At 34.2% G+C, this 25,734-nt stretch overlaps 1 protein-coding gene across 11 annotated transcripts in view; it reads right to left on the reverse strand.

The window, feature by feature from the left end:
• Positions 1-1,609: 1,609 nt before the first annotated feature.
• The window catches only part of LOC129264965 (cilia- and flagella-associated protein 70-like), a 35,401-nt gene continuing 11,276 nt past the window's right edge, over positions 1,610-25,734 (reverse strand). For 3 of the 11 annotated variants that reach the window (XM_064101923.1, XM_064101925.1, XM_064101924.1), the window contains exons 5-27: positions 25,243-25,419; positions 23,893-24,020; positions 23,259-23,313; positions 22,577-22,671; positions 21,843-21,930; positions 21,113-21,182; positions 20,212-20,273; positions 18,678-18,830; positions 17,952-18,133; positions 16,523-16,645; positions 15,847-15,973; positions 15,400-15,471; positions 14,130-14,315; positions 13,618-13,698; positions 12,996-13,164; positions 12,171-12,461; positions 11,530-11,667; positions 10,773-10,808; positions 7,625-7,833; positions 7,145-7,297; positions 6,372-6,533; positions 4,609-4,698; positions 1,610-3,205 (exon numbers count right to left, since the gene is read on the reverse strand). In XM_064101923.1, coding sequence (XP_063957993.1) covers positions 2,975-3,205; positions 4,609-4,698; positions 6,372-6,533; positions 7,145-7,297; positions 7,625-7,833; positions 10,773-10,808; positions 11,530-11,667; positions 12,171-12,461; positions 12,996-13,164; positions 13,618-13,698; positions 14,130-14,315; positions 15,400-15,471; positions 15,847-15,973; positions 16,523-16,645; positions 17,952-18,133; positions 18,678-18,830; positions 20,212-20,273; positions 21,113-21,182; positions 21,843-21,930; positions 22,577-22,671; positions 23,259-23,313; positions 23,893-24,020; positions 25,243-25,419 — 3,078 coding nt within the window. In that variant the 3' untranslated portion in view covers positions 1,610-2,974. Of the gene's footprint in view, positions 3,206-4,608; positions 4,699-6,371; positions 6,534-7,144; positions 7,298-7,624; positions 7,882-10,772; positions 10,809-11,529; positions 11,668-12,170; positions 12,462-12,995; positions 13,165-13,617; positions 13,699-14,129; positions 14,316-15,399; positions 15,472-15,846; positions 15,974-16,522; positions 16,646-17,951; positions 18,134-18,677; positions 18,831-20,211; positions 20,274-21,112; positions 21,183-21,842; positions 21,931-22,576; positions 22,672-23,258; positions 23,314-23,892; positions 24,021-25,242; positions 25,420-25,734 lie in introns of all 11 variants that reach the window. The other 8 variants (XM_064101926.1, XM_064101927.1, XM_064101928.1 and 5 more) reach the window with 3 other exon arrangements.

The following is a 25,734-nucleotide window of genomic DNA, read 5'->3' on the forward strand; positions in this document are numbered from 1 at the left end:
GGTATGCAGTCCACATCTGTACATGGAGTTTAACAAAAGAGTTTAACAAAACATGGACTTTAACAAAAGGGTTATCTAACTTTGAATAAGATCCTACAAAGATCAACAAAAGTTTGAGTAAAATAGGACTAGCAATAGAAGAGTTATGAGCATTTGAATGTCGAGATCACTAATGCTATGGAGATCCTACCATTGGCAATGCGACCAAGATCTATGATGTCACAGATGAACAACTCTCCCCTTTTGGACACTGAAAATATACCCCAAAACATCTCTTTTTGCTCATTCTAATCATATGACAAACGATTCATCAAAGATATAATGTTGTGAAACCTCTGTACTTGTCCTCTCATAAAGAGAACACCTCACCTTGTGATAGACTCTATAAAAGTGAGAATATAAGTGAAATAAGTACTAAAGTAATGGAGTTGTACGTGTGTGACATCACAGATCTTGGTCGCATTGCCAATGGGAGGAACTACATGGCATTAGTGATCTCAATATTCAAATGCTCATAACTTTCTTATTATTCATTCAATCTTCCTCAAACTTTCAACAATATGTTTCTTTGATTTTTCTTTTATATGGATTCAGCTGGTTTCAAGGGTTTCATTCTCCTTTAAGTAATAAGGGATACATCATGTAACGGTGGCGGATGGGGAGGGGGCTGAAGCATCTGAAAATTTTCACTGAAATTATTTGATATCTTATATATTTCTTAAATTCTTTTCTGTTATGAATACAACTTTGATTTTTTTCCCCGTAATATTTCGGTAGGTTTAAGATGATAAATCATCACATTTTCTCCCTTTCTAACTTAGCTTATTTTTCTTCTTCTTCCTATTTATCCCCCCCCCCCTCAGTTGTCCAGGTCTTTTCCTCCTTCTTGTTATTTTTGTTCTTCTCATATCCCCTTTTTCACTTCTTTTTGTGAATTCAATCATTTAGCAATCCATTCTCTCTTTGCTTTATAAATCCATCCATCAACTTATCCATCTGTCCATTTCATCCACCAACTCATACTCCATCCTTCCATCCATTCTCCCATCTATCCATCCATGCATTCATCTATCAAACCATCCATCATCCCATCTTTCCATCCATGCATTCATCTATCAATCCATCCATCCATCCTCCCATCTATCCATCCATGCATTCATCTATCAATCCATCCATCCATCCTCCCATCTATCCATCCATGCATTCATCTATCAATCCATCAATCCATCCACCCACCCACCCATCCATCAATCCATCCTTCCATGATCCATCCATCCATCCATCAATTGCTTTCATGCAGCAGATCAATTAAAGTTTGTATTGATATTTACCTATGTTAAATATCAATTTGGAGGGAGAGGGGGGGGGGGGGGCTTTATTATTGGATAAACTTTTTTCTTCAGACAATAAAACAGATACTGATACAACTTCAAAAATCAATTCTGATCCCAGCTCTCAAATACCATTTTTTAAGAAGCTTTCACTTTGGCCAATATTTGCATCCATTCTACAACATACTGGAATATCAATGCACAGAACAATCCAAACTTATCCCAGCTGACACAATTCATGCAGAGAACATTGAAAAACAATAATAATAAACAACATATGACATTTAGATATATTTATTAAAACTTGCAAATTCATTACTTACATTAATGTATAAATCATTTAATAATATTGTAATTATACTTAATACATACATGTTTACATTATGTACATTATAATAAAACAATAGATAACAATAGTTATTTACAAGTTACCTCAAGTAATTTGTATATTTACTAGTAACTGTTTGCATGAAGACGAGGTGGCTTGGACGGAAATATAAAGTAGACGATAATATATGGATTGCTTTTTCTTTAAAATTCAATATAGAACATCTGAAAAATATTTCAATGTCAAGAGAAGGATGAAGTATCCATTGCTTTTACAATCTAAAAAGTAGTGCATTATTGGGGAAGGGAAAACACTGAAAACAAATAGGAAGATATAAAGAAGACAAAGTGTTATGGATGTTTAATTAAATATGGTGAAAGACAATGTGCCATTCTGTAGAAAGATGAAGCTTAACTTGGCAAGGCTTTTTAGGAATAACCTGCAAGATTAAACCTTCATGCATGGCATTTTCATAATTCAACCAAGGCTTAATTCCAAACTAAAACATATTCCAATCTACACTTGTATGGTATGCTAGTTTTCTTCTTCAATATCAATGACAGAAATAGTAGTTAAGAATTCATGAAATTCATTTTATATTCATACTTTCATTCTCTTCATACTCACAGCAGGATATAAATAATCTGCACTTTATGAATTATTAAGCCACTAGCATTCTATAAGTGTGGTTTGAGTTAGGTTAAAATAAGTTCACCAATGCTAAGAGCATATTAAGCCATTGAAAATGATTTCCTGTTGATGTGTGTCGTCATATATCACTGACTCACCCATTTACCAATTAACACAATTATCACAAGATATTTAATGGGTCATTTGAGAATATGTTTCAATGATACCAGGGTTCCCTCTTATAAGAGTTGTGATTGATCCGATCAACTTCAACCATATGGAAATCCATCGATGTCATGATTTTTCCTACAGGAAATTTGCACAATGTCGTTTGGTAAACAAAGAGAAGCACACTGAATTGTCAAGATGATGATGAATGTATGAGCATATATCATATCAAGGAAACATTTTGAACAAACATGCATTTTAGAAGTTTGCATTGCTGGCTTTCCATAATTGTGGTTGAAAATGGAGAAGTGTATATTTATAGAATACAAGCATAAGGCAACATTGTCATGGTTGCATCACACACAGGGGATGCACTTCTGCATATTCATCAATAGGATAATGCTAACTACCATCAGATCATTTGTTTTTAAGACTTTAAATCACTCTTTCACTTTGTGAAACCCCCTCCAGAACCAACTTAGACATGAAAAGAACCAATGTTACTCCATGTTTTTTCTCAGAACTGTGGATTACCAAACCCCACTTCCTCCTGCGTCTTGTTGATTTCCTCCAGAAGCCCATCATCAGACAGTCCCACCTTGAGGGAATACTTGTAGGCCTGCTCAGCCTCCTGCTGTCGACCGGTCCTTAGGCACACCAGGGACAGGTAGCCCCAAACCTCAGGGTCGCTGTTGTTCAGTATGTTAGCCTCACAGAGAGCATCTTCTGCTTCAGACAGTTCTCCAAGCTTCAGACGAAAAGGGGAACAGAGTGACCAATACTGTATCAGTTGAAATTTAGAACTGGTTGTATATCTTTTAAGCTAACATGTACCACATCATCCAAAAATTCTACTTCTGTATATTTCCATTGCTGTACATGAAAACAACAAAGTGTTAAAATTACAACTTATAACTATGCTGAATCAGTGAATTATAGTCATAGTATACGTACAACAGAATATTGGCTTATTCAGTTGCATGGTTTCCAGTCATTTTATTTAATGAAAGTTGGTCTCATTTCGGGGAATTTTTCACAGAAAGAGTTTCGATTAAAACTACTCAAACAGTCAAGAGCGAGTCTCAAATGCACCCTGGTTGAAAATCAAGTTGTGTTTGACTTTCAGAATTGTATTTTGCATTTGATTGCAAATCTTTTTTAAATGGGTCCCTGATCACCACTACCGACAATTTTAGATGGTTTTTCAGTCTCATTTGTGCCCCTGAAAAGGCAGCTATATAGTGGTGCTCTGAAAATTACCTGATTGGATTGTATTAGACCATTACCACGACAACCCAAACCCTGCTATATTTGGCCAACACCTCTTGATTTTAACAAGGATTATTGAAAGGTAATCTTAAGATAAGCACTTCATTTCTTACATAAGAAAATTACATTGTCTATGCCAAAATGTCTACAATCCTCCCATCTTTAGTAGGAAAATTACAAGATTAAGAGAATAGAGCTTAAAAGAAAATGGGTTTTTTTCTGCATATATTGTGTTTTGTTGCTATTTCAGGTGACAATCCTGAATAGATACCATTCCTCATAATGCAGTTAAAGTCATATATACACACATGGTGCATTTCTATTGATACTGACAAGTAATGCACAGCATGTAGTCTAGGACATTTCATTTGTGTTTCATTAGTTTCATTAACTGTTTTTAAAGTAACATTATCAAACTTTATGAAGAGGAAAATGGCAAGACGAATATTCCTCTCAAGGATTTTTAAAGTATAAGAATATTTTGAGATATGGAGATTTGATGAACATTTTCACTGCAAAACTACATTTTCAAGAAATTTCTTTAAAATCATTTGAAATATAGTAAAATTAATAAGAATGTGGGGAAAATACTTGGCCTCGCATTTCAAATTCATATCCTAGTCGTTTGCAAAGATATGCATACTTTAATGAAGGGGGGGGGGGGATATTCCACAAAGAGTTAAATGTGACTTAAATGCTGACACACACATTATATGTAACACTCAGTCTTATTGAGTAATATGCAGAAGCGTACATTCTCTTTGCATGATTTGACCAATGCGGTGATGCAAGCTACTGTGAATTAAAGTGTAACTCTAAGTCATGCTCAAGTTTTTATGAAATATCCCCCAGGTCTATGAAACAGGTGTCATGTGTACTTACCCTGAAGCATGCAATGCCTACACCAAGCCATGAAATGCAAGATGGAGAGTTCTTACAGGCAAGCAGGAATATTGTCTTGGATTTATCATACTGAAAAATAAAACAAATAAATCATGATTATGTTGTCTTCATGCTGCTTCTATATAGTGAAACAAAAATAAGATCTTGTAGACATCCAGGACCCCATACCATAAAGCTTAGTAATTGACTGTAAAGTTCATTTGTACAATCGATTGCACAAAATGATAAATGTAATTAATCTTAAAAATCATTGCTTTGACCAATTTCTTAACTTTGTGTTAAGGAGCCTGGAAGACAGCCGATAAAACGCCTAAAGGCTAAGAGCATTCTTAAAAACAAGTTGATTTTAATATATAAAGAACATCAAACAGGCATACATGTAACAATAAAATCTCATAAAAAAGTTTCAGTTAAAAAAACCAAAACAAGTGGAACGCCTCTGGCAGTCTCGCCTGCATTACGCAATTTAATATAGCAGCAGTGCTAACTTTGAAACTACTATAAAATAATCATTCACAAAAACACCATTCATATAATGACATAATACCACGTTCATTGACCATAAATGACATTTGAATGGAGACTTAAGACTGTCAACTACACCCATGTCCACATTTCATTCACTCTATCCATAAACTTTCAAAGTTATGATGGCAATTCAACAATTACCCCAACATGGCCTAAGTTTTATTGAACTTAACTGACCTTTGACTTGGTTTTGTGACCTGAAACTCACAGGGGATGTTCAGTGATGCTTGATTACTCTTATATCCCAAGTTTTATGAACTAGATTCATAAACTTTCAGAGTTAGGATGGTAATTCAACAAATACCCCCAACACGGCCAAAGTTCATTGACCTTTAATGACCTTTGACCATGGTCATGTGACCTGAAACTTGTACAGGATGTTCAGTGATACTTGATTACTCTTATGTCCAAGTTTTATGAACTAGATCCATAAACTGTCAGAGTTAGGATGGTAATTTAACAAATACCCCCAACACGGCCAAAGTTCATTGACCTTAAATGACCATTGACCATGATCATGTGACCTGAAACTCGCACAGGATATTCAGTTGTACTTGATTAACCTAATGTCCAAATTTCATGGACTAGATCCATGAATTTTCAAAGTTATGATGGTAATTCAACAAATACATGTACCCCCAACTTGGCCAAAGTTCATTGACCCTAAATGACCTTTGACCTTGGTCACGTGACCTGAAACTCAGGCAGAATGTTCACTAATACTTGATTAACCTTATGTCCAAGTTTCATTGACTAGGTTTATATACTTTCTAAGTTATGATGTCATTTCAAAAACTTAACCTTAGGTTAAGATTTGATGTTGACGCCGCCGTCGCCGTCGGAAAAGCGGCGCCTATAGTCTCGCTCTGCTATGCAGGCGAGACAAAAAACAGGGTTGCAGGGATGTGCACAACATGGGCAGTATGCAAATGAAGAGAAACCGATGTTACACAAACACTGTTAATTTCATATTTGATAACATAAAATTTCAAACATTAAAAAAAAATTCTCAATAATATATAATATGACTTGTCTCCTCATGGAACAAAATCTAGTTGACTATAAGTTATTATGATTAAATGGAGAGCTGCTTTATCAGAACTGAAATATAGTAAATCTTTTTAAGAGGATAAAGATACCAATAGAACGATACCACATTTCAAAGTAAATAATTAATTAAATCAAATATCAAAATAAGAAGATGGGATAATTACCTGTCCATCTTGGAGATAAATGGAAGCCAGACGAAGGTAAATGGCATGCATCTCCCTGGCATCAGCAACAAAAGACAAGGTCCTCTCATAGCAATCCTTGGCCTCCTCAAAGTTACCTTGAAGGTAACGAAGATGGCCCAAGATAGACCAGGCATCAGGGTCCTGGACCAGAAAAGGAAAGGAAAGTTTGTCAGCAACAAGGTTTAGTTTAATTCATTCAGGATAATGAGATTATTTGCAAACTTAAATGTATCGGATTTATTATTAAAATCGTGTGAATTAGTATTCTTTTTATTATTTTGTTACCTTTTTCTTTGATCGTTAATTATAATAAATAACAATTATAAATGAAAATACAAATAATAAAGTGCTTGTATCCACTCTGAAGAGTGCTCAAGTCATTAATTATCATTTGCTCTAGCCCAAATGCTTTCCTGGTGCACACTCGTTTCAAGGAATGAATATGCAGAAAAAGATAAAGATAGAGTCTTTTAAAAATTCGAAATTGGCAAATTTTATTGCATTGCCATTTTAAGGATTTGGATATCATTTTTTGTTAGTATTGAAGGAGGGACACTTTAGGCAATAATCATGAGTACAGTACGTGTGATTTTTTTCTTTAGTGATATAAAAGAGAAATTGAAATGAAATATGAGTGAGATTTCTGTGAATAGATACCAACTATGAGGTGCATTCTAGATGTGATCTATTGCTTTTATCATCATTTTCAATTTACATAATCCAAATTCAAATGAAAGAAACTTAAATCTTACCTGATAGTTTAGTACCAGTGCTTGGTTGAGACTCTCATTGGCTTCTTCTAAGGCTTTCTTCTGTAGTTTGAGTCTAGCTAGGGCTACATGATAGGCTGTGGTTGGTCCTCCCATTGGGTCTAACAATTCATGGGCCAGGGCACGTTCACAGAACTACATGATGAGAAGACAAATTGAATGAATACTTGACAATAACAGGCAACTTTAGGTTTGCTAAACAATTTTGATTATATTAATCTAAATAAATTGAAGGAAAAGGAATTTAAAAAAAAATTAAAATTAGATCTTGAATTGCCTAATTTTCTCCTTCCTGCATGCTTTTATCTCCTAGTAAGTACTCTACAAGAAACGTCTTGTCAACTTCTACAATGTAAAGTTGGCATGTATAATAGATAAATGTGAGATCCTTAAAAAATATAATAAAATAACAGAAGGTAATATAAAAGGAAAAGTACAGCTCGAACTGCAAAATTGTCTTACCTGCATGCCTTTAACCTCCAGTAGGAACTCCACAGCAATCATAAAGATTGTGGTCTCTGGGACAGGAGGACTTTCCTTCTGAGTGGCCCCACCCTCTTCTTCCCCCTCCTGTTGTGGTTCGGCAATCGCAGAGCCTGGCCGACTGACCCCCTTGACGCTGCCTGCTCTCTGACTGGTAGCACTGGTTGTCCGTTTGACCTGCTCTGGACCTAAGAGAGTACGACGACGATGATGATGATTATGACGATGGGGATGGACTATATATATATTCATTCACAAATAAATGGATTAGGTTTTGTGGGATTTGATATGGCAATGGTAAAGATAAGAACAAAATTGATTGCACATGATTGCAGGTTGTCAAGAGATAATTATAATTTATCTTTGATACTTGCTCAAGCATCACATCATCATATAAGATGATTTGAAAAGTGGTAATCTGAAATTATGAAATGGATAAAGTTAGTATCTCAATCACCAATGGTATATATCACTGAATGAAAAAATATATATATATTTATATATATATTTATATATATATTTACAAGAGTTTGCATTTCAAAGATATTGATTGCAAAACCCCCAAAAAGCAGCTTTTAAATAATTTAAATTATTTTAAAGTAAGATGGGCAAGATAAAGACAAACATTTGATTTTGGGAGGGGCGGGGTCATTAATCTTTGAACTGATTTCAAATTGAATTTTGAGAAACACCCTCTGTAACATGTATGTAAAATAGATAATAATTATTGCAAATTCCACACACATGATGTACATATTTTTCCTCTCCAAAAAAATCATAATGTGGTCCCTGTGGATGTTGCATCAATCCCTAATAATAAATTATAGAATAAATATAAAATATATTAAAAAATCACAAATCAATGAACTTTAAAGTGAATTTACACATATCAGATAATGCATCATGAAAATGGTGCATAAACATAAGAAATGTTAGAGCTATATGTTTCTTTATTCATAATCCATGAATAATACAACTGCTCAAACCTTTGACTACCGTTATTTTTCTTGTCTTCAAACATCAAAGTTATTTTTCTTTGACTTTGGAGTATGATATATTACATCATTACCAGCCATTGAAATGCTCTTGTTATAAAAAGAATCTATACCCACAATCTTTCTTCATCACTTATTAAGACAACAGAATACATGTTTGCCTAAAATTCTTATATTGTTAATGGAATAGAACTCTATTTAGTTATAAATCTTTGAATTTAACATAATCATTAGAAACTTCACACAGTGTTTGATTAATAAACACACTTCCAATGATAGGGAAAATAAATCCATGTTAATAGTAGGATTGTGGTTTGGTGTGGGGTAATCATATTGTTGATGGGACATGGAGCAGGGAGGGTGAGGGGGATTGTGGGGTGAAAAGAGTGTGGAGGTAATGATAGTTTAAATAGCAAAAATGTACATGATAGTGATTTCAAATTCATTTTACAATTCATGTACTGCTTTTCTTTTATAATGCTTAAATTATAACTTGTATCATTCTTACAGAAGTGTTTTTTAAAAATCACCAGAGAGCAGTTTTAGATGAAAAAAAAGCCTAAAGTCACCAAATAACACCTTTTCTCCATTTTACTACAATTTCAAGCAATTTTACACAATCAATTGCTAGCCTCCTTTTTCTTTCTTGTTCTAAGATGATGCTATTTATTGTTTTCGTTTCTGGTTTTCTACCCAGAAAAATTATGTGTGTTTTAAGGGAAATTATACTATTATATTTTTTGCTAGCTGGCAAGATACAAGAGGGGATTATTCTAAAATATATGTGGGATGAAGGAAAGCAATAGATATAACTCAAATATTAAGTAAGTATCCCAAATTGCATCCCATTGTGTGATTTATTCCTCTGAAAAAAAAATGACAACTACAAAATACATTCTTTAATAAACAAAATATTCCCCTTGAGTATAATTAAACTTTGCATGTAATACATCAGAATTTACATTTGCAGGCATTAGGAATCAAAAGTTTGGTTATAGTTAGTTCAATAAAATACAAATCTTAATGAATCCTTTTGGTTCCTGGTAATTAAACACAAATGGAACATCTGAAATTGATTGGAAAAACTTCAGAAAGACTTTTTCTCTCCTTTTTGTTTTACATACATCAATAAAGGTTTAGCTGAAAGAAAACCAAATTTTGAATTTACATATGTGAGAATAGCTCCATAATTTATTTCTACATATTATTCCTCTTTAAGAAGAAATTTTTTGGCAGCAATCATGCATTCTTTATACCAAATGATTGCAACCACATAATAGCTTTAATTGGCTTACTGCATATGTCAGTTAGTTTAATGGAAGCCTCTTTTCTGGACAGTGTTTGTGTCATTTATGACAATTATGACATCTAATCAGTGATTTTCCACTGACAAATTTGCTCTCTGTCAATCAGATGCACAGATTTCATTCGCTTCTACCAAATGTCAGTAACATCTACTGCCAAAAAACATTTTCATTAATTACTCCAATGGTGAATGTAATGACACCATGATATTTTCAATAGACTCCTTTATATGTAGATTTAAAGGGGAAGTCTACCCTGGCATCAGGTTGGCTTAATTGAGAGCAAGAACATGAGAGAAACATATCAATGAGGGTTTGGTTAGAATGTAAAAATTATTTTATCTTCAAATGTTTGATGTCTTAAATGACCAGTTTCCACATGTTTCATGAAAAATAAATTCTGTAAATTACCATTTTAAGGGTGTTTTATAATGACTGATTGCATGTATATATTTTCATTCTGATAAAAATGCACAGGTAAAACAATTCCATTTTCTTGAGTAAAAGGCACTCTTAATGGAATTCACGTTACATGACATATGGGGGAGATGTTGATATGTAAATTGCAAATTTCAAATTAAAAAAATGTGTAATTCCGTTAATCTGTGATGGATTTTCACCAAACTTAGTTTCTCCATACGTTCTGCTTTCATTAACATCAACTTGCCAACGGGAAGGATTTATATAGCTTGGTTATTTCCATTTCATTTATATGATATTTAGCAGTTGTTAATATGCAGCACACACAATCTTTTTATGTTACTTCAAATACATGTTAATGATCTTTGCTTCATTATAATCATCAGAGCAAACAATATAACAAGTTACCTTTCTGGCCAGTTTGATTAACAGACTGAAATGAGTCTAAACAAGTAAATGAAATCAAACAAAATTAACAGAAATACACACGCAAAACATTAAAAAGAGAGTCATCTATTAAGCAAAATATGAATTAAAAGCAAAATGCCAATGCCCAAGTCTCAAAGAAAAAACATCGCCACCTGAAAAGGCAAGAGAACATTATACAGCAATGGAAAAGAAAAGATAAAAAATAAAAAAATCTGTGTGAAGTATTTAACTGAAGCGATGTTGAAAATGATTTTCTGAATCAGATTTTAAAGATTCCTAATTTTAAACTCAAGAGCACAATGAACTTTTTCAAAATCACTGAGTCAATATGAATATAATTAGTGGGATATTTTAAGAGCTTAAACATGCCAACAGAAAAAAAAAATTGACAGGAAGAAAAAAAAATCTGGCAGTTGTGAGTTTTATGTAAAAGATCATCGAATCATTGTTGATTGCCTAACAACTCCTATACCAATGCATCATTGGTATTCATATGTGTTTGATTGTAATATTCTTTTCATTTTCATTTCCCTGTTAAACCGTTATCCAGGTGATGCAATAGTAAAACATATTGCAAAAAGCGAGCCTGTACAATACACAGTTCAAATAATGCAACTGAGATATTTGAAACTCATATAGGTCAAAGGAAAGTAAACTTCATATACATGTATTTGAAAAATCAATCCACTCAAGTAAGACTGGTATTTTTCTAGCATTTTCAGAGAAGAGGATTTACCTTTTGATGAAATGGACATCCTCTTCTTGACCTGGGCAGCGGCCGGAGGAGCAGGCTTGACCGCTGGTGATTTGGCCTGACTCTTAGAAAGTTCAGTTGGGGTAGCAGGGATTTTATTGAATGTTGGGACACTGCTTCCTGTGTTCACAAACATCAATGTGCAATATAACAATAAACAGCAAGCACAAATATTAACATCACCACTACTACAAGTCAACCACTAACACATCATACAATGAAACAAACACTATCACTGGTGCAACCACCACCAACAAAATATGACTACCACCAGCAACTCCACTGCTACAACTAGAAGAAAAGACAACACTACCATTGTTTCAACCATCAATCACCTAAAATCAACTACAAAATCTTCTACACCAAAATAGCACACAACAAATGGCACCATCAGTGTTACCATCCAAGAAGAATAAAACCAGTGCTATCATAAACATACCACCATCATCCCCAGTAAATTCACCACTAATAAACACCACAGATGTCATCAAGTACAATTGTAACAGAACCATCACCATCATCACCGCCACCAGTACCACTTCCACAACAAGCAGCAATAAAAACAAATACCACTATCCAAGCTACCTTAAGGCAATGAGGGCATTCAAAGAATAAGTTCCTACCTTTTTCACTGGACATATCTTCTCCATTCTTGGATCCATCACCTTCCCCATTCTCTTGGCCCATCACACCTGACTGCTGGTCCTCTCCCACCCCAGGGGGTGCGGCTACCTCCTCCTCTTCTTCCTCTATAACATTGTCTGGTGCAGAAGCGGCAGCAGCAGCAGCGGCGGCAGCAGCAACAGCCTTGCACTCCTTCTGCTTGGCAGCGGCATGAGCCACATTGAGACGTCGAGCCTCCATCAAGGCATACTCTGCCTGGATATCACAGTCAGTACCATCATAGTAGAGACCTGGGAGGAGTGAGGATACAGAGTGATGTTTCAGAGAGCTACTTATTAATAATACTGGAACATGATCTTGTGTTTAATCAGATATCATACCCAAATTTCCCGTGTTCCAACAGAGTATGCCTGAATTTTCTATAACCCTCGTCAAATTTTACAAATAAAATCTACAAAAATCATATTCCAACTTGAAAAGATTAGAATATTGCTAATTGCTAATCTGACTTAACCCCAAGGAACAGAACAATGCAAATAGGGCTGTAAAACATAACATACTTGGGTATGTGATTATCACTAACTTATCATGCTAATGCAATACACTGTTTCTCATGATTCATTCAGTATATACCAAACACTATAAAAAACATTTATGCAGAACATTGACAAGGGCCCTGTTAAACTAAGCTTGACAATTGATCATACAGTCCATTTGTATAACTGATTGTAAATGATTATCAATACAATCAATATTAAATACTAAACCTGCAATGAGTCTCTAAGCTTTGTGTCCCATTGCCCCAAAATGACTTCATATCTCACCTAACATAGTCCAAGCTAAGATGCTTGAGGGATCAACACAGGTAGCAGCTTCAAAGAATGTCTCAGCTGCTTCATTACCTTCCTCCATAGCACACACTACCCCATAGAGCAAAAGACCATACAGATGTTGCTGGTTAATAGAGATGGTCTCCTTAAAGCACTCCTCCGCCTAGAAGATTGATCAGAAATTTTACAAAAATAAAACAAAACAAGAGTTTGGGGCAATGTTCCATCAGCATTTGTTGTCAGAACTGACAACTTTCCTTGCTTTTGAATTGGCTGAGAAGTACAGGTGTCTGTTGCTATGGTAACTGTAGAATAATATCAACTTATAATACAATTGAAGAACAACAGACCACTATTCACTTTACACACCAGCTCAAGATGAAAGCTATTCATATAGTTCCTGTATCCTTACTCAGGTTCAAAAGGCTGTGGCTTTTGTCAACAATATCTTTCTGATAGTTTCATGAAAGAGGTATAAATTTACGTATCCAGACTATCATAATAGCAAGAGATTCACTGTGAGGATTATTGAATTCTTTACTCCAGATAAGAATTTTTGGGTGGTGCACTCTTGCAATGAAGTGGCCTCTATGTAAGAAGTTAATGATAAGCATACCTTTGCTATGTCATTGATGTACAGACAGAAGCAGCCATAGTCAAACCAATGATCAGCATCATTTCTATTCCTTGCAATGCGCTGAAAAATAAAGTGGGGAAGAAAATAAAATTATTGAATTTATGAAGAATGAATTGTGCAACCTGCTTTCGTTTCATGCTTAAACATCTTCAGTAGATATGAAGCTATTTGAAAATAATAGGATATTAATCTGATTTCCTAACATTATTTTTTGTAATACTTAACTTGAATTCTCCTAAATTTCCTTGTCTTCAGGTTTGAAACAAGTGACCTTTGATCTCCTCTCATGAGTTCTTGCATTTCACCCCCAAAATGGCCAAGTAATAATACACATCCATTAAGATATCTAATGCCTTTTTTCTTCTTACTATTGTTAAAGGAGCTAACAGAGTATCATGTGATTGACAAAACTTATAACCAAATCTATTTTTTTTTTCAAACACTTTCAAATTTATTGCATTCAATTCCCAATACGATATCAAACCGTATACCTCCTGGTAGTATTTTGATGCCAGTTCGAAGTTCTCATTGACCTCGGCCTCTCTGGCAAAGTGCTTGAGCTGGGCGGAGTCTGTGAGAGGGGCGGGTACAGGGGTCTCATCTTCCAACGAGAGCACCTTACCAATCCCAACATGCATCTGGTCGACCAAGAAGACGTATAACTCACTAAGGAATGCCTGAATAGCATTTAATAAAGAAAGAGAGAATGGTTAGATAAACAAATATTTCAGTCACTATAGACTAGATCTGTCACTCTCATGGTTTTAACATGGGTCATTCAAGCAAGAATATCCAAAGTCAATTTTTTTCTACACAAAATTTATTGCAATTCGTAAATCATATTTTGCAGATTTCAAATAATCCCCCTGTCAATAATTAATATCCACACAATTCAAAACCACTCAGACAGAAGGCTAGATTCCATCCCAAGATGTTTCTTGTCACATTCATGTCACATATTTGCAGCATACAACTAGAAATTTGACGTGTCTAAAGGACACAGATGCCCCCGCTCAATGCGATCAGAAATTCATTCAATATGATTGAACTTAATATTGTGCAGAAACCAATATGCATATATATAAGAACAAATTTAGACCTTTGAACCAACTCGCATATATAATGAGCTGTGACCTTTGACCTGTGGACTCTGAATTCGAACTTAGCCTGTATTTTGGTGTCATCTACCAACACACCCCAATCTTTTTTAATCTGTTGAACATTTCATAAGTTATCATGCGGAAACCAACTCACATATTTAATGAGCTGTGACCTTTGACCTGTGGACTCTGAATTCAAACTTAGCCTGTATTTTGGTGTCATCTACCTACACACCAAAATTTTTTGAGTTATTGCGCGGGAACCAAGAGGGGGGACGAACGGATGGACGGGGGCAACGCTTAATGCCCCTTCCGGCTTCATCTACGGGGGGCATAAAAGGTGCCCCCCCTCCATACAGCACAGCCACAGTAAAACGACACTTTCTTTGTAAAGTATCTCAGATTATATATGTAATTCAATTTTTCCCAAAATGCCCTTATAAACTAGTAGTACCTACAAATGATTTATAAAGTAGAAAAAGATCCTGTGCCCCCCCCCCCTCCCCACAAAAAAAAAATGTTAATAAAGTAGGAATACCAATTTTAGCCTATTAAATGACATCCCTCCATTATTTGATTTCTGGAATATATGAAATCAAAAATAATGCAGTCCACAAAAAGTAATAAATACATATATAATTTCAGGTATTTTGATACTCGCCTGTAATTCTTCTTTGTCATCAAATGTGCTTGTCTTCAGGTACTTTTCTCTTACTATCTTTACAACAGAATGCTGAAATGAAATATAATACCAAATAAAATAAAATATCATGTTAAATTGTAACATACCATGCATAATTATAAGCTCATTTTCATCAAACTACATACAAAGTGCACATCATTATTAAAAGAACTGTCCTTATGAAATGCTCCTAAGGAAAAAATAATCCATGAAGATATGTTGAGCATTTCTTGGCAGTAATGTTATACAATAAATAGTACCTGCGAAATTTCCAGAGTAAATTTATTTGTTTTGTTTTTTTCAATAAATATACCAAAAAATGATGCAAAAATCAATGGTAACTACAGTGTTAACAGTACTCAATGGCCAGTCATAATCAACATTTTTGTTTTTGAGTTGTATTCGAAGGGGCACTGATAAGCTCACCTTCAGTTGTTCCTTGAAGGCAAAGTATTTTCCAGTAGTATTGAGCTCATAGATTAGTTTTCTTCTTCTTTCCTCCTGTGCTGCACCACTGCTCTTACTCAAATCACCAAGATCTCCAAACAATCCCCTACAAAATTAAACAGAATTAAAAATCCGTAATTGGGTTGTAAAATCAATGCGGTAAACTATAACCAACAATCAAACAGCAAGAATATCACAATATGATATGAATTGAGACAGTGAATCAGCACATAAAGTACACTTTTATAAATAAATAAAAAATCACATACAAAGAGGCCATTTGTTAAATATTATGTTTTTCTAAAAAAGGAATATAATCATTTTATTGGCTGCAGTAGAAAATGATCCATCAATCATCAATATTTGCATTCAAAATTTGCAATTGATTTCAATCTAGTTTCCTGCAACATTTTAGTGCACTTTTCACACAAAACATCCTCCAAAATCAACTACGATAATAATAATAGATATTTATACAGCACCATCTAACTACATACCATCTATTCCTCGGTACACTGCAGCAAGAGAAATGGGTATTATATTGCAGACATGTAACTCTGGACAATAATATAGACCTTTGTGTCTGATAAACTACAAATATATGAGCGCTCAGACACACACATACACACACCTGTGCATCAACCTCTAAACATACCTGAATTCTTCCAGGACAAGTTTGCTGATGCTTGCTACCTGATGATGGAAGTCTTCTACTGCTTTCTGTGCTCCGTTGGTCCTCCTTGGAAAGAGAGGTCTGGGTGGAACAAGCTCAGCAACTCTGTGGGAATGAGGACAATTATACAAAGAAGTGTTTCATAAAGGTGTTCCCATAGTTAGTAATGTCTTTACTAATGACTTGGAATGAAGTGCCAAAATATGAGCTTAGAGTTCTTTTGGGTTTAAAATAAGAAAATACAATGTAAACAGAAAGTCCTTGGATGGCACCACACATCAGCATCCTGATCACAGAATAGGGGAGCTATAGCTGGCCATTTCATTAAACAAGTGGAGCGCCTCTGGCAGTCTCACCTGCATTACGCGATTCAACATAGCAGCAGTGTTGCCTTTGAAAACAACTACAGAATAATTATTCACAAAAAAACACCATTCATATGATAATAAAATGCTACGTTCATTGACCCTAAATGACATTTGACCTTGATCATTTGACCTAAGACTTGTGCAAGATGATCAGTGATACTTAATTACCCCTATGTCCGCATTTCATGAGCTATATCCATAAACTTTCAAATTATGATGGCCAAAGTTCATTGAACTTAAATGACCTTTGACCTTAGTCATAAGACCCAAAACTCATGAGGGATATTCACCGATACTTGATTACACTTATGTACAAGTTTCATGAACTAGATCCATGGAAAGTTTTAACATTTCAAAAAAAAATTAACCTCAGTTAAGATTTTGTTTTGATTCCCCCAACATAATCTAAGCTCATTGACTCTGACCTTGGTCATGTGACCTGAAACTCGCATGGGATGTTTAGTGATACTTGATTACCATTATGTACAAGTTTCATGAGTTAGATCCATAAACTATCAAAGTTATGATGACATTTCAAAAAAGTAACCTTAGGTTAAGATTTCAATGCTGATTACGCCAAAACATGTGTGCATATGATGATGATGCACAGCATTTGTATAGCGCCATGTATCTGTCAAAGACATTCAAAGGCGCATTTGGGTCGCCCAATCTGGGTCGCCTAGAAGGGCACGCACACAGAACTGTGACCCGCAGGTCTCTCCTCCCGATGTAACCAATTGGGGGAATGCAGGTGGACCACTACACCGGGTTTCCCCATACTCTTAATCGAATAGTGCAGTGGGTTCTTAACGTGCAAAGGTGGTGACTCTCCTCTAAATGGGGCCTCCATTTAACGTCCTATCTGAGGAACGGAGTGTTTTCCACTGTAACATAGCCTGCATCTATTAAACAGGGGAGAGACGTTTACACACAACGCATTGGCTTCAGTCATCCGCCCGGGGTGGACTCAAACCCACGATCTTTGGTTCGATGGGCAGACACTTAACCGACTAAGCCAACTTCGCTCACTGAGTTATATTTACCTCTTTGCTAACTCTTCCGGGGCCCTCTTTGGTACGATAGGCGACTCCAGCTCAAATTCTATAATGATGTAGCTCCGTGCCTCATCATATTGCATGCCCTCTAAGTTCTGTGGGGGTGGGGCATCTGGGTCTACCGCCCCGTCCGTCCCAGGGGCACCAAGCTTCATCATCTGGGAGGGTTGCTGAAAAAGGTCCATAGAATGTGTAATACAGGTCAATTGCTAAGCACCAGAAAGAGTGACAACAGAAACATATAACTACTTATAGTATATCACCCTGAAGATTGTCCTTAGGTTCTTTACGCCTAAATAACCTAATACTCATCTCATGTTTAGACAATTTCATTTTTGTCTGTTCAACATCTTTTACTCAACAACTCAATTTCAGTTCTTCAATTCAACATGAATTACATATTTTTAGAAAGTATAGTAACTATAACATAGGAAGAAGAAAGGCATTGACCCTCTAAGACAAAAATTGCCTGTGATAGGTACTATATTGTACAGAAATACATAAATAAAATGTACAAAACACTTCCTATTCACATTTATCTATGTAAAAAATAAACATAAAGAATTTTGTCTCTTCTTTTACAGAACAAAAATGTTACTGGTAGTTCCTTGAAATAAATAAAGGATTTATGCCAAATCATGTAGATGCAGTTCATTTTTATTTTAAAAAAATGAATACAAGCATTTTTTATTTATTTCAAAGTTGTATTCATACCTTTTTGGTAGCTGCATCCTTTTCTTTTTCCTTGTCTTTACCCCCTTTCTCTTCTTTTCCTCCTTTCCCTCCTCTGGTAAAGGGAGATGCATTCCGCAGCATGTTGGCTGCCATGCGTGCAGCCTCATCAGCTAAGCCACCTTTTCTCTTGCACTACAGATGAAAACAAACAATTATCGTGCATATATACATTTCTTTTCATATATTAGATTATGGAAATGATAAAAACAATTTCTGATCATGCATTATTATACTTTAAAACAATATAGTTTTGCCATGGCACCAATTTTCCCCATCTCTCTTTGGCCAACAGAATATAACTTCCTATCACAAGTGTAATGTGAAAAGATAACATCAGTGAAATAGTTAAAGCCAAAAATGATGATAACTTTTGCTTCTTTTTTTTTCTTTAGACAAACTAAACAAAAATCTAGAAATGAGAGAATTGGCACCAACAATTCTGACAGAGTCAAATAACCACAACAGATTGTATTATCACCAAGGGACAATTTCATAATACTATGCAATAACAGTTTAAAGATACCCAAATCATTTGATTGGCTGATAGTAAACTCATTATAGAAACTGTACATCTGTTATTATAGCAAGTCTTAATGAAACAGGTCCCAGATAAATATATTGTAAATGACACATTCCTTCTTGTTTACAAATTTTGACATCACTTGGTGGTAGATTTCATCCTTCCTGTAATCTACATTACATTACTGTTGTTCCACATCCTGTATGTAAATTTCACATCAGTGGTATGCAAGCGTAATGTACAACCTGTCAATCAAAGCCAGCTGTTGAACTTGTGACCCAATTCTGTTCTCTGAAACTGGTTTAAACCAGTTCCAAGACAAACATGATCAGAGTATGAAACAATACATGAATGAAACAAATCTCGAGGGAAGCCAAAATATATTCACATGGCATCTCCAACAGAAAAAGAAAGTCATGAAGTACTGGTATAAAGTCCATACACCATATCGACGATGTGGTCCTCATCTGGCACCAAGTTATTGAGTAAAATTTGTACAATTTTCAATGATATAATGTGTTTCTACATCAGTAACATACATATTATCAAGTGCCTAATACCAATCTAGTTAAACACCATTTAACCAGATAGAACAAAATATGAAATTCAGATGGTAAATGAAGGCAACAAAAATTTACTAAAAATTATGAAGTATTACTAAAAATTATGAAGTTACATTATTTCAATTTTTTTATCTCCACTTACATCATAAAGCAGAAAGATTTGAAGTAGATGAGAAATGATATACAAGGCATCTTTTGCAATTTTGCAATGTCAAAGCATGTCATAGACTAAACTGGCTTAATCAGGCTAAAATGTTTCATTTTGATTAATGTTATATCATATTGCATTTTGCAAGACAGTATTGCAATAGTAATTATTATTCATTGCAAAAATGTATTTCTCATGCAATTTCAAGTAATTTGGGGACTCTATGTATTTCCATGTCTTATGGATTGAAATTTCTGTCTCCTGATATGCAATAAAACTCACCTTTTCCATGACTTCTTGCTCAGTAAAAGCATGAACTCTGTATGCTCCACGAATCTTTTTGACTGTTGATGAAATCAAATTATTACAAACAGACAAACAAGAGAAAGTGGATGCGAAAGAACAAAAAAAAAATGTTTCAGTGGGTAGGAATAGGAAGTGGCTTTAATATTGTAAATTGGTTATACTTGTTCAACACACACAAAAAGTATTCTGAAGCGCCTACAGGATAGATGGTCTATAAACTAAATAAGCTAATTAAGAAACAAAAATACTTTTATAATAAAACGGTTTAGGAAGTTTCCAATGTGCCAAAAACAATATGGCAAAGAGCCTTTTGCTACCATTTCATAGTAGATCTGGATCTATTAAGTCCTAACATAGTATGCTAAATGTTGCGAAAAGATAAAATTTAGGCTGAACATAAAAATGCTGAAGATCAATGATAGAGATAAGCATATATGTATCATTGTTGCTTGGATGAAGACTAATATACCTGCAGAATGCCCTTCTAATTTTGATTGTTACTGATTTTGAATCTAACTCATTTTCTATCAGAATCATTTGACACTAACTAATTTGTGATTATTATGCAAGCTGGAATTTATGATAAGATAAATGTGTTCAATTATTGCAGCAATAGACATTCATGTGTGCCATCTGCATTCTGATCTCTTTCACTCTTAAAACTTTCCCTAAGCACTGTCAAGAAGACCATCCATGGCAAACAAGAAAATTAGTCTTCGTAAGCATGTGATCTTCAAAATTAAGTTCCTTTAATACATGTTTCAATGGGGGGAAACTATTCAAGGGAAACCAAATTTGTGGTCTATATAGACAGGTGGAGCTTAAATCAAGTTTGGCTGTACTACAATTACCAAACAAAGTAAGATATTTCTCTTACCTCCAGGATAAAGCAGTGGAGCCATGTTAATGAAAGCCACTCCATGAAAAAATATAGGATTTTCTTCCTCCTAGCAAACACAAAGAAGAAATAATATCTGACAAATAGCATTCAAATAAAAAGATGGTGAAAAATTACATTTCTTATTTGGAACTGTGTTTATCACAAAATAAAGTTCATGGGTGAGGTATCTTATTTTGGTTATGACTGTACAATTGTAAAACTCATCTGTAATGAGTCAGATCTATATGATGATGACACACCACTTGAAATTCTCTCAAATCATATATATCAAGGCCTGTTTCGCTTCCAACCATGTTATTGATTTATGGATTGATTGACTAATTAATTTTATTTCTTATAGTAAAAAACCAAAAATAAATACATTCAAACAAAAACTATACAAACTTAAAGTAATGACATACCACGAAAGTATATGTATGTGGAATTAAGAGAAATAGGGGAAAACCAAAAAGCTGCAAATTATCTGATAACCATTTTGTCTATTTGGCACTCAGTTCACTTAAAATATGTTCAATTTCATGACATTCATGAAATACTATAAATCCCTTCCTAAAGGAAATCAATGACTGGAGTAGGATTCAAAACCACAAGCCTCTGTTAACAGACAAGAGACAGAAACATTACACCATGATGACTTTACTCAATGCCTTTTGCTGATTTTCAGTTACTCTGACGTATTTTATGTTTTGATTGACTTAATACTTACTTTTCCTTTTGTTTTAGCAGCTGAAGGCATAGGCATTCTCATGATCTCCACCGGCCAGTATCTTGTCTTGGCTATCTTTGTCTGCAAGCTGTGATGGATGAAAGTATGATGATAGCGAGACTACATGACAATACTATCCTCCTCATCATATCATACCAATACTGCAATATTATGGTAATAAGTGCACTTTGGCAAGCATTTTCCAAAACTAACATTTATGTACACCTCAGAATATTCCAATACTGCAGCAATATTGTGGTATTTGACTTTGGAGTATATGGACAATATAAGCCTACAGAGTGATTCTTATAAAGAATATTGATTTTCTAAACTTTTAAGAATATTGCTTGTCGCAGATCTTGGGGCGACTTTAGAAAAGAGGGTCGCCACAAAGCATTCAATTGATTGAACGGATTCATCCATTAATTCATTATATATATATGTATTTTATAATTCTGTTCATGCTCATTTTATGAAATGTTCACTTGATTTTCACTGTTGTTATATTATTCAGTGAATATCTTTTTGTAACAAGAATTGACAAATGTATACATGCATCTGTTTTAATGGATTATAAATAAATGAATAAAATAATTGAAATAATGAATTTTTGAAATTTTATGGGTGATTGGGGCTATGATGAGGGTCAAATTGCCCATTGCTTTCATATATTTCCTACAATGATTGTAAACAAACTGTAGGCAAAATATTGAATCAACAGCTCAAATTCTGACCTCTGTACAGCTGATGGATCCATAAAAGCTCTTCTTTCACAGTTCCAATATACTCTGTTCTTCTCATTCTCTGCTTCCATTCTGAAATCTCGATCCTATCACAGGAAAAAAATAATACTTTTACTGGAAAATCCAAGTGTCATCATTGTTCACAAGAGTTATGCTATCTATACACATAAAAAAGAAATATGACTACTGGTACAATGTTCTTTTAAGTCTTTAAATCACTTTAGTTCTGTTTATTCTTTATCAAACTAAAAGTATGGCATAATTTATCCACAAATGACTGAAAAGCAGGACCCAGTAACATAAAGGCTTGTCATCAATTACAGAAAAATGCACAACAATAATCATCATAGGCTTTTTTAATTCATAAAAAATTAAATATTTTTATGCAATGTTGAGAAAGTATTGCTAAAAATTTGCATATTGTTAAAAACTTCAGAAATGTATGGTCATAAAAAACGCATTCAATCAAAGTGTATTTGGTATGCTGATTAATGTGGTTTTTGATGATATAAGTTAGATCATCTTTCATCATAACTTTCTTGTAAAGATATTGAATTGGGTTTTCTTTCTTTTTTTAAACACATGGTTTCTCTGATATCAAAATTGTTATTGTTAGGTGTTTGAAATTAATAATAAAGAAAACTAATTTTACTAAAAAAATGAAAGATCTTACCTCTTTGCTTGTCAGTTCCCCATCTTCTTGTTCTTCACAACTTGGTTGCACAAATCTATAAAAAAAAAATGTCATGAAGCATTTGCTATTAAAGGTAAACTACATTCCGGAAGGGGCTCTGCGTTCATTCCACAAGCTTCAAATAATAAAAAGAAACATTGCAAAAGTCAAAAGGCAATGAGGCACAAACTAGTCAAAGCAACTGTACACATACTTCGAAATGGGGATTCGCACAGAACCAAACTAATGCTAGGTTCAATGTGAGCTCCTAAACATGACCATTGTCATTAAATATGCTATTTTCCATTTTTGTATTTTACCTTGATGTTCCCAAACTCGTAACTTATAGAATGTCAGATACATTTTTTGACGTAATTTCATTAATTTTGGAGCATATAAATAATTTGTTAAGTGGTGACTACACTTTTATAGTAAAATCAGGAGAGTGTTTCATGACAGGACTTGTAAAATGTTTAATTCATCAATTCCTATTTTATCTGACAGTTACCATAGCAACACTGCTTTTTAGCCATTCAAAATTTATGAAACTAGTCAGATCTGAATTGTCGGATGAAAAAATGTTGATGTAATGGCCCCTGTTTTCACAAGTAACTAAGAGTAAATAATAACCTACTTGTCTGGAATGTAGATAGCATTACCCTGGGCTCCACCTGGGACAGGCCATTTCTTTTGTTTGGATGGTATTTCTTTATCGTTTGCTGCTTTAAGGACACCATTGGACATTACCACCACAGACTCTCGCTGTCAGGAACAATAAATCACAAATGAACAAAATATCATTATCATTATGATTATCATTTCAATCATAATTAGTATGGTACTTTCTCTACATAGTATAGTGCTTAAAATAGATTAAAATTTGAATATAAAATAATAATATTTGCCTAACTAAAGTGGTATAAAGTGTTGTTTTCTTTTAAATTACATTTGTTATATCAATGATCTGAACAAAACAAGATTCAACTGTGACCATTCTAAATCATATTACATCAAAATATTCTTGATGGTAGTTTGAAGACATTTACTTATGCAAAGCTGAACATATTTGCTTACCATACAAAGCATTTACATACCTATAAAAAAGTATAATTATGGCACTATTCCATATTTATTTTCTAATTCTTTTTCTAAAAAAAAAAAGGAATTGTCTTTACAAAAGGTACTCTATCTTGAACCTTCATGGGGAGTGAATTATAATTTGCTATCAACCAATTCTGTGAAAGGCAATGGAGATACTTGGGATATAGCTGCATCTTTAGAGATCAGCTAAACAAACTCTCCCACAAAAGATATTCTTTTGCCTGGTTTGGATATTGCTGGGCCAGGGAAGTGTGATGAGGCAATTGGTGAAATCAATATAGCAAGGTTACATACATATCAGGGGAAGTCCACCCTGAAAAAAAAAATTGTTGTAAGAATAGCAAAAAAAAAAAAAAGTTATTAGGATTTTAAGTTTTGGATTTGTGAGATCATAAATGAATAGTTCCTGATGACTTAGATTTGTTTTATTTCTAGGAACAGATGTAAAATAATTTGTCTATTGATATACTAAAGGTACAATAAAATCTATTTTCAATTTTCTGAGAAAATGACATTTCATTGATTATTTACCATATGATATGTAGGAAAGCTGCTCGCATAAGATGTCACAAATAATTAAAATTCTAATAACCTTTTTAGTCTTTGATGGATTTTTCTCAAGCTTTCAGCAATACTCCTTACTATTTTTTCTGCTATTTTTACAACAATCTTTTGTCAGGGTGAACTTCCCCTTTAAAATTTTTTATTCCACTCTTGGTGATGAACAACCACTGTTACTAGGTAAACGGACCTATTTTAAGCTAACACTTCAAAATTTATAAAATTGGGAAATTTGATATTAAATAACAAAGTAGTAATGATCATAAACATTACTGATATGAGTAATTAACATGAAAATGAGATCAATAGGTCCATTACTTACCTCTTCTGTAAGTGGGAAAGGTAGAGTGACATTGTACATATATTGTGTTCCAGTTGGATTCCATGCTTCAGGTACCGAGTATAGAGTCTCTGCTGTGATGGTGATTAGATTACCACTCTTCAATTGGTCTTCGGTCAGCAGCGGATCATTCACATACACAACTACATCCATCTCAGGCTAAATAATGAAAGGATAAGGGGGGTGGGATAATTTATGTCATAGCCCAATTCAATTCATATTAATTGATTTTCAATCCACTTATTTATTTGACCATCAAAAAGAAATACAAAACAAGATAAAGATATACATTGAGAGATACAATAATATACATAAACAAAATAAAAGAGGTGGAGTGTAAAGGAGATGGTGATTAGCAGGGATGGAATCGAAGCTGACTTTGAAGCCAGATTTTGCTGCACTTAACACCAGGTCACATGACCTGAAAAGTCTACGAGAGAGTGTTTTTCTCCATTGGCTTTGTGACTTGAATCT

This window comes from Lytechinus pictus, chromosome 7 (genome assembly GCF_037042905.1).
Source record: "Lytechinus pictus isolate F3 Inbred chromosome 7, Lp3.0, whole genome shotgun sequence".
NCBI classification, from domain to species: domain Eukaryota; kingdom Metazoa; phylum Echinodermata; class Echinoidea; order Temnopleuroida; family Toxopneustidae; genus Lytechinus; species Lytechinus pictus.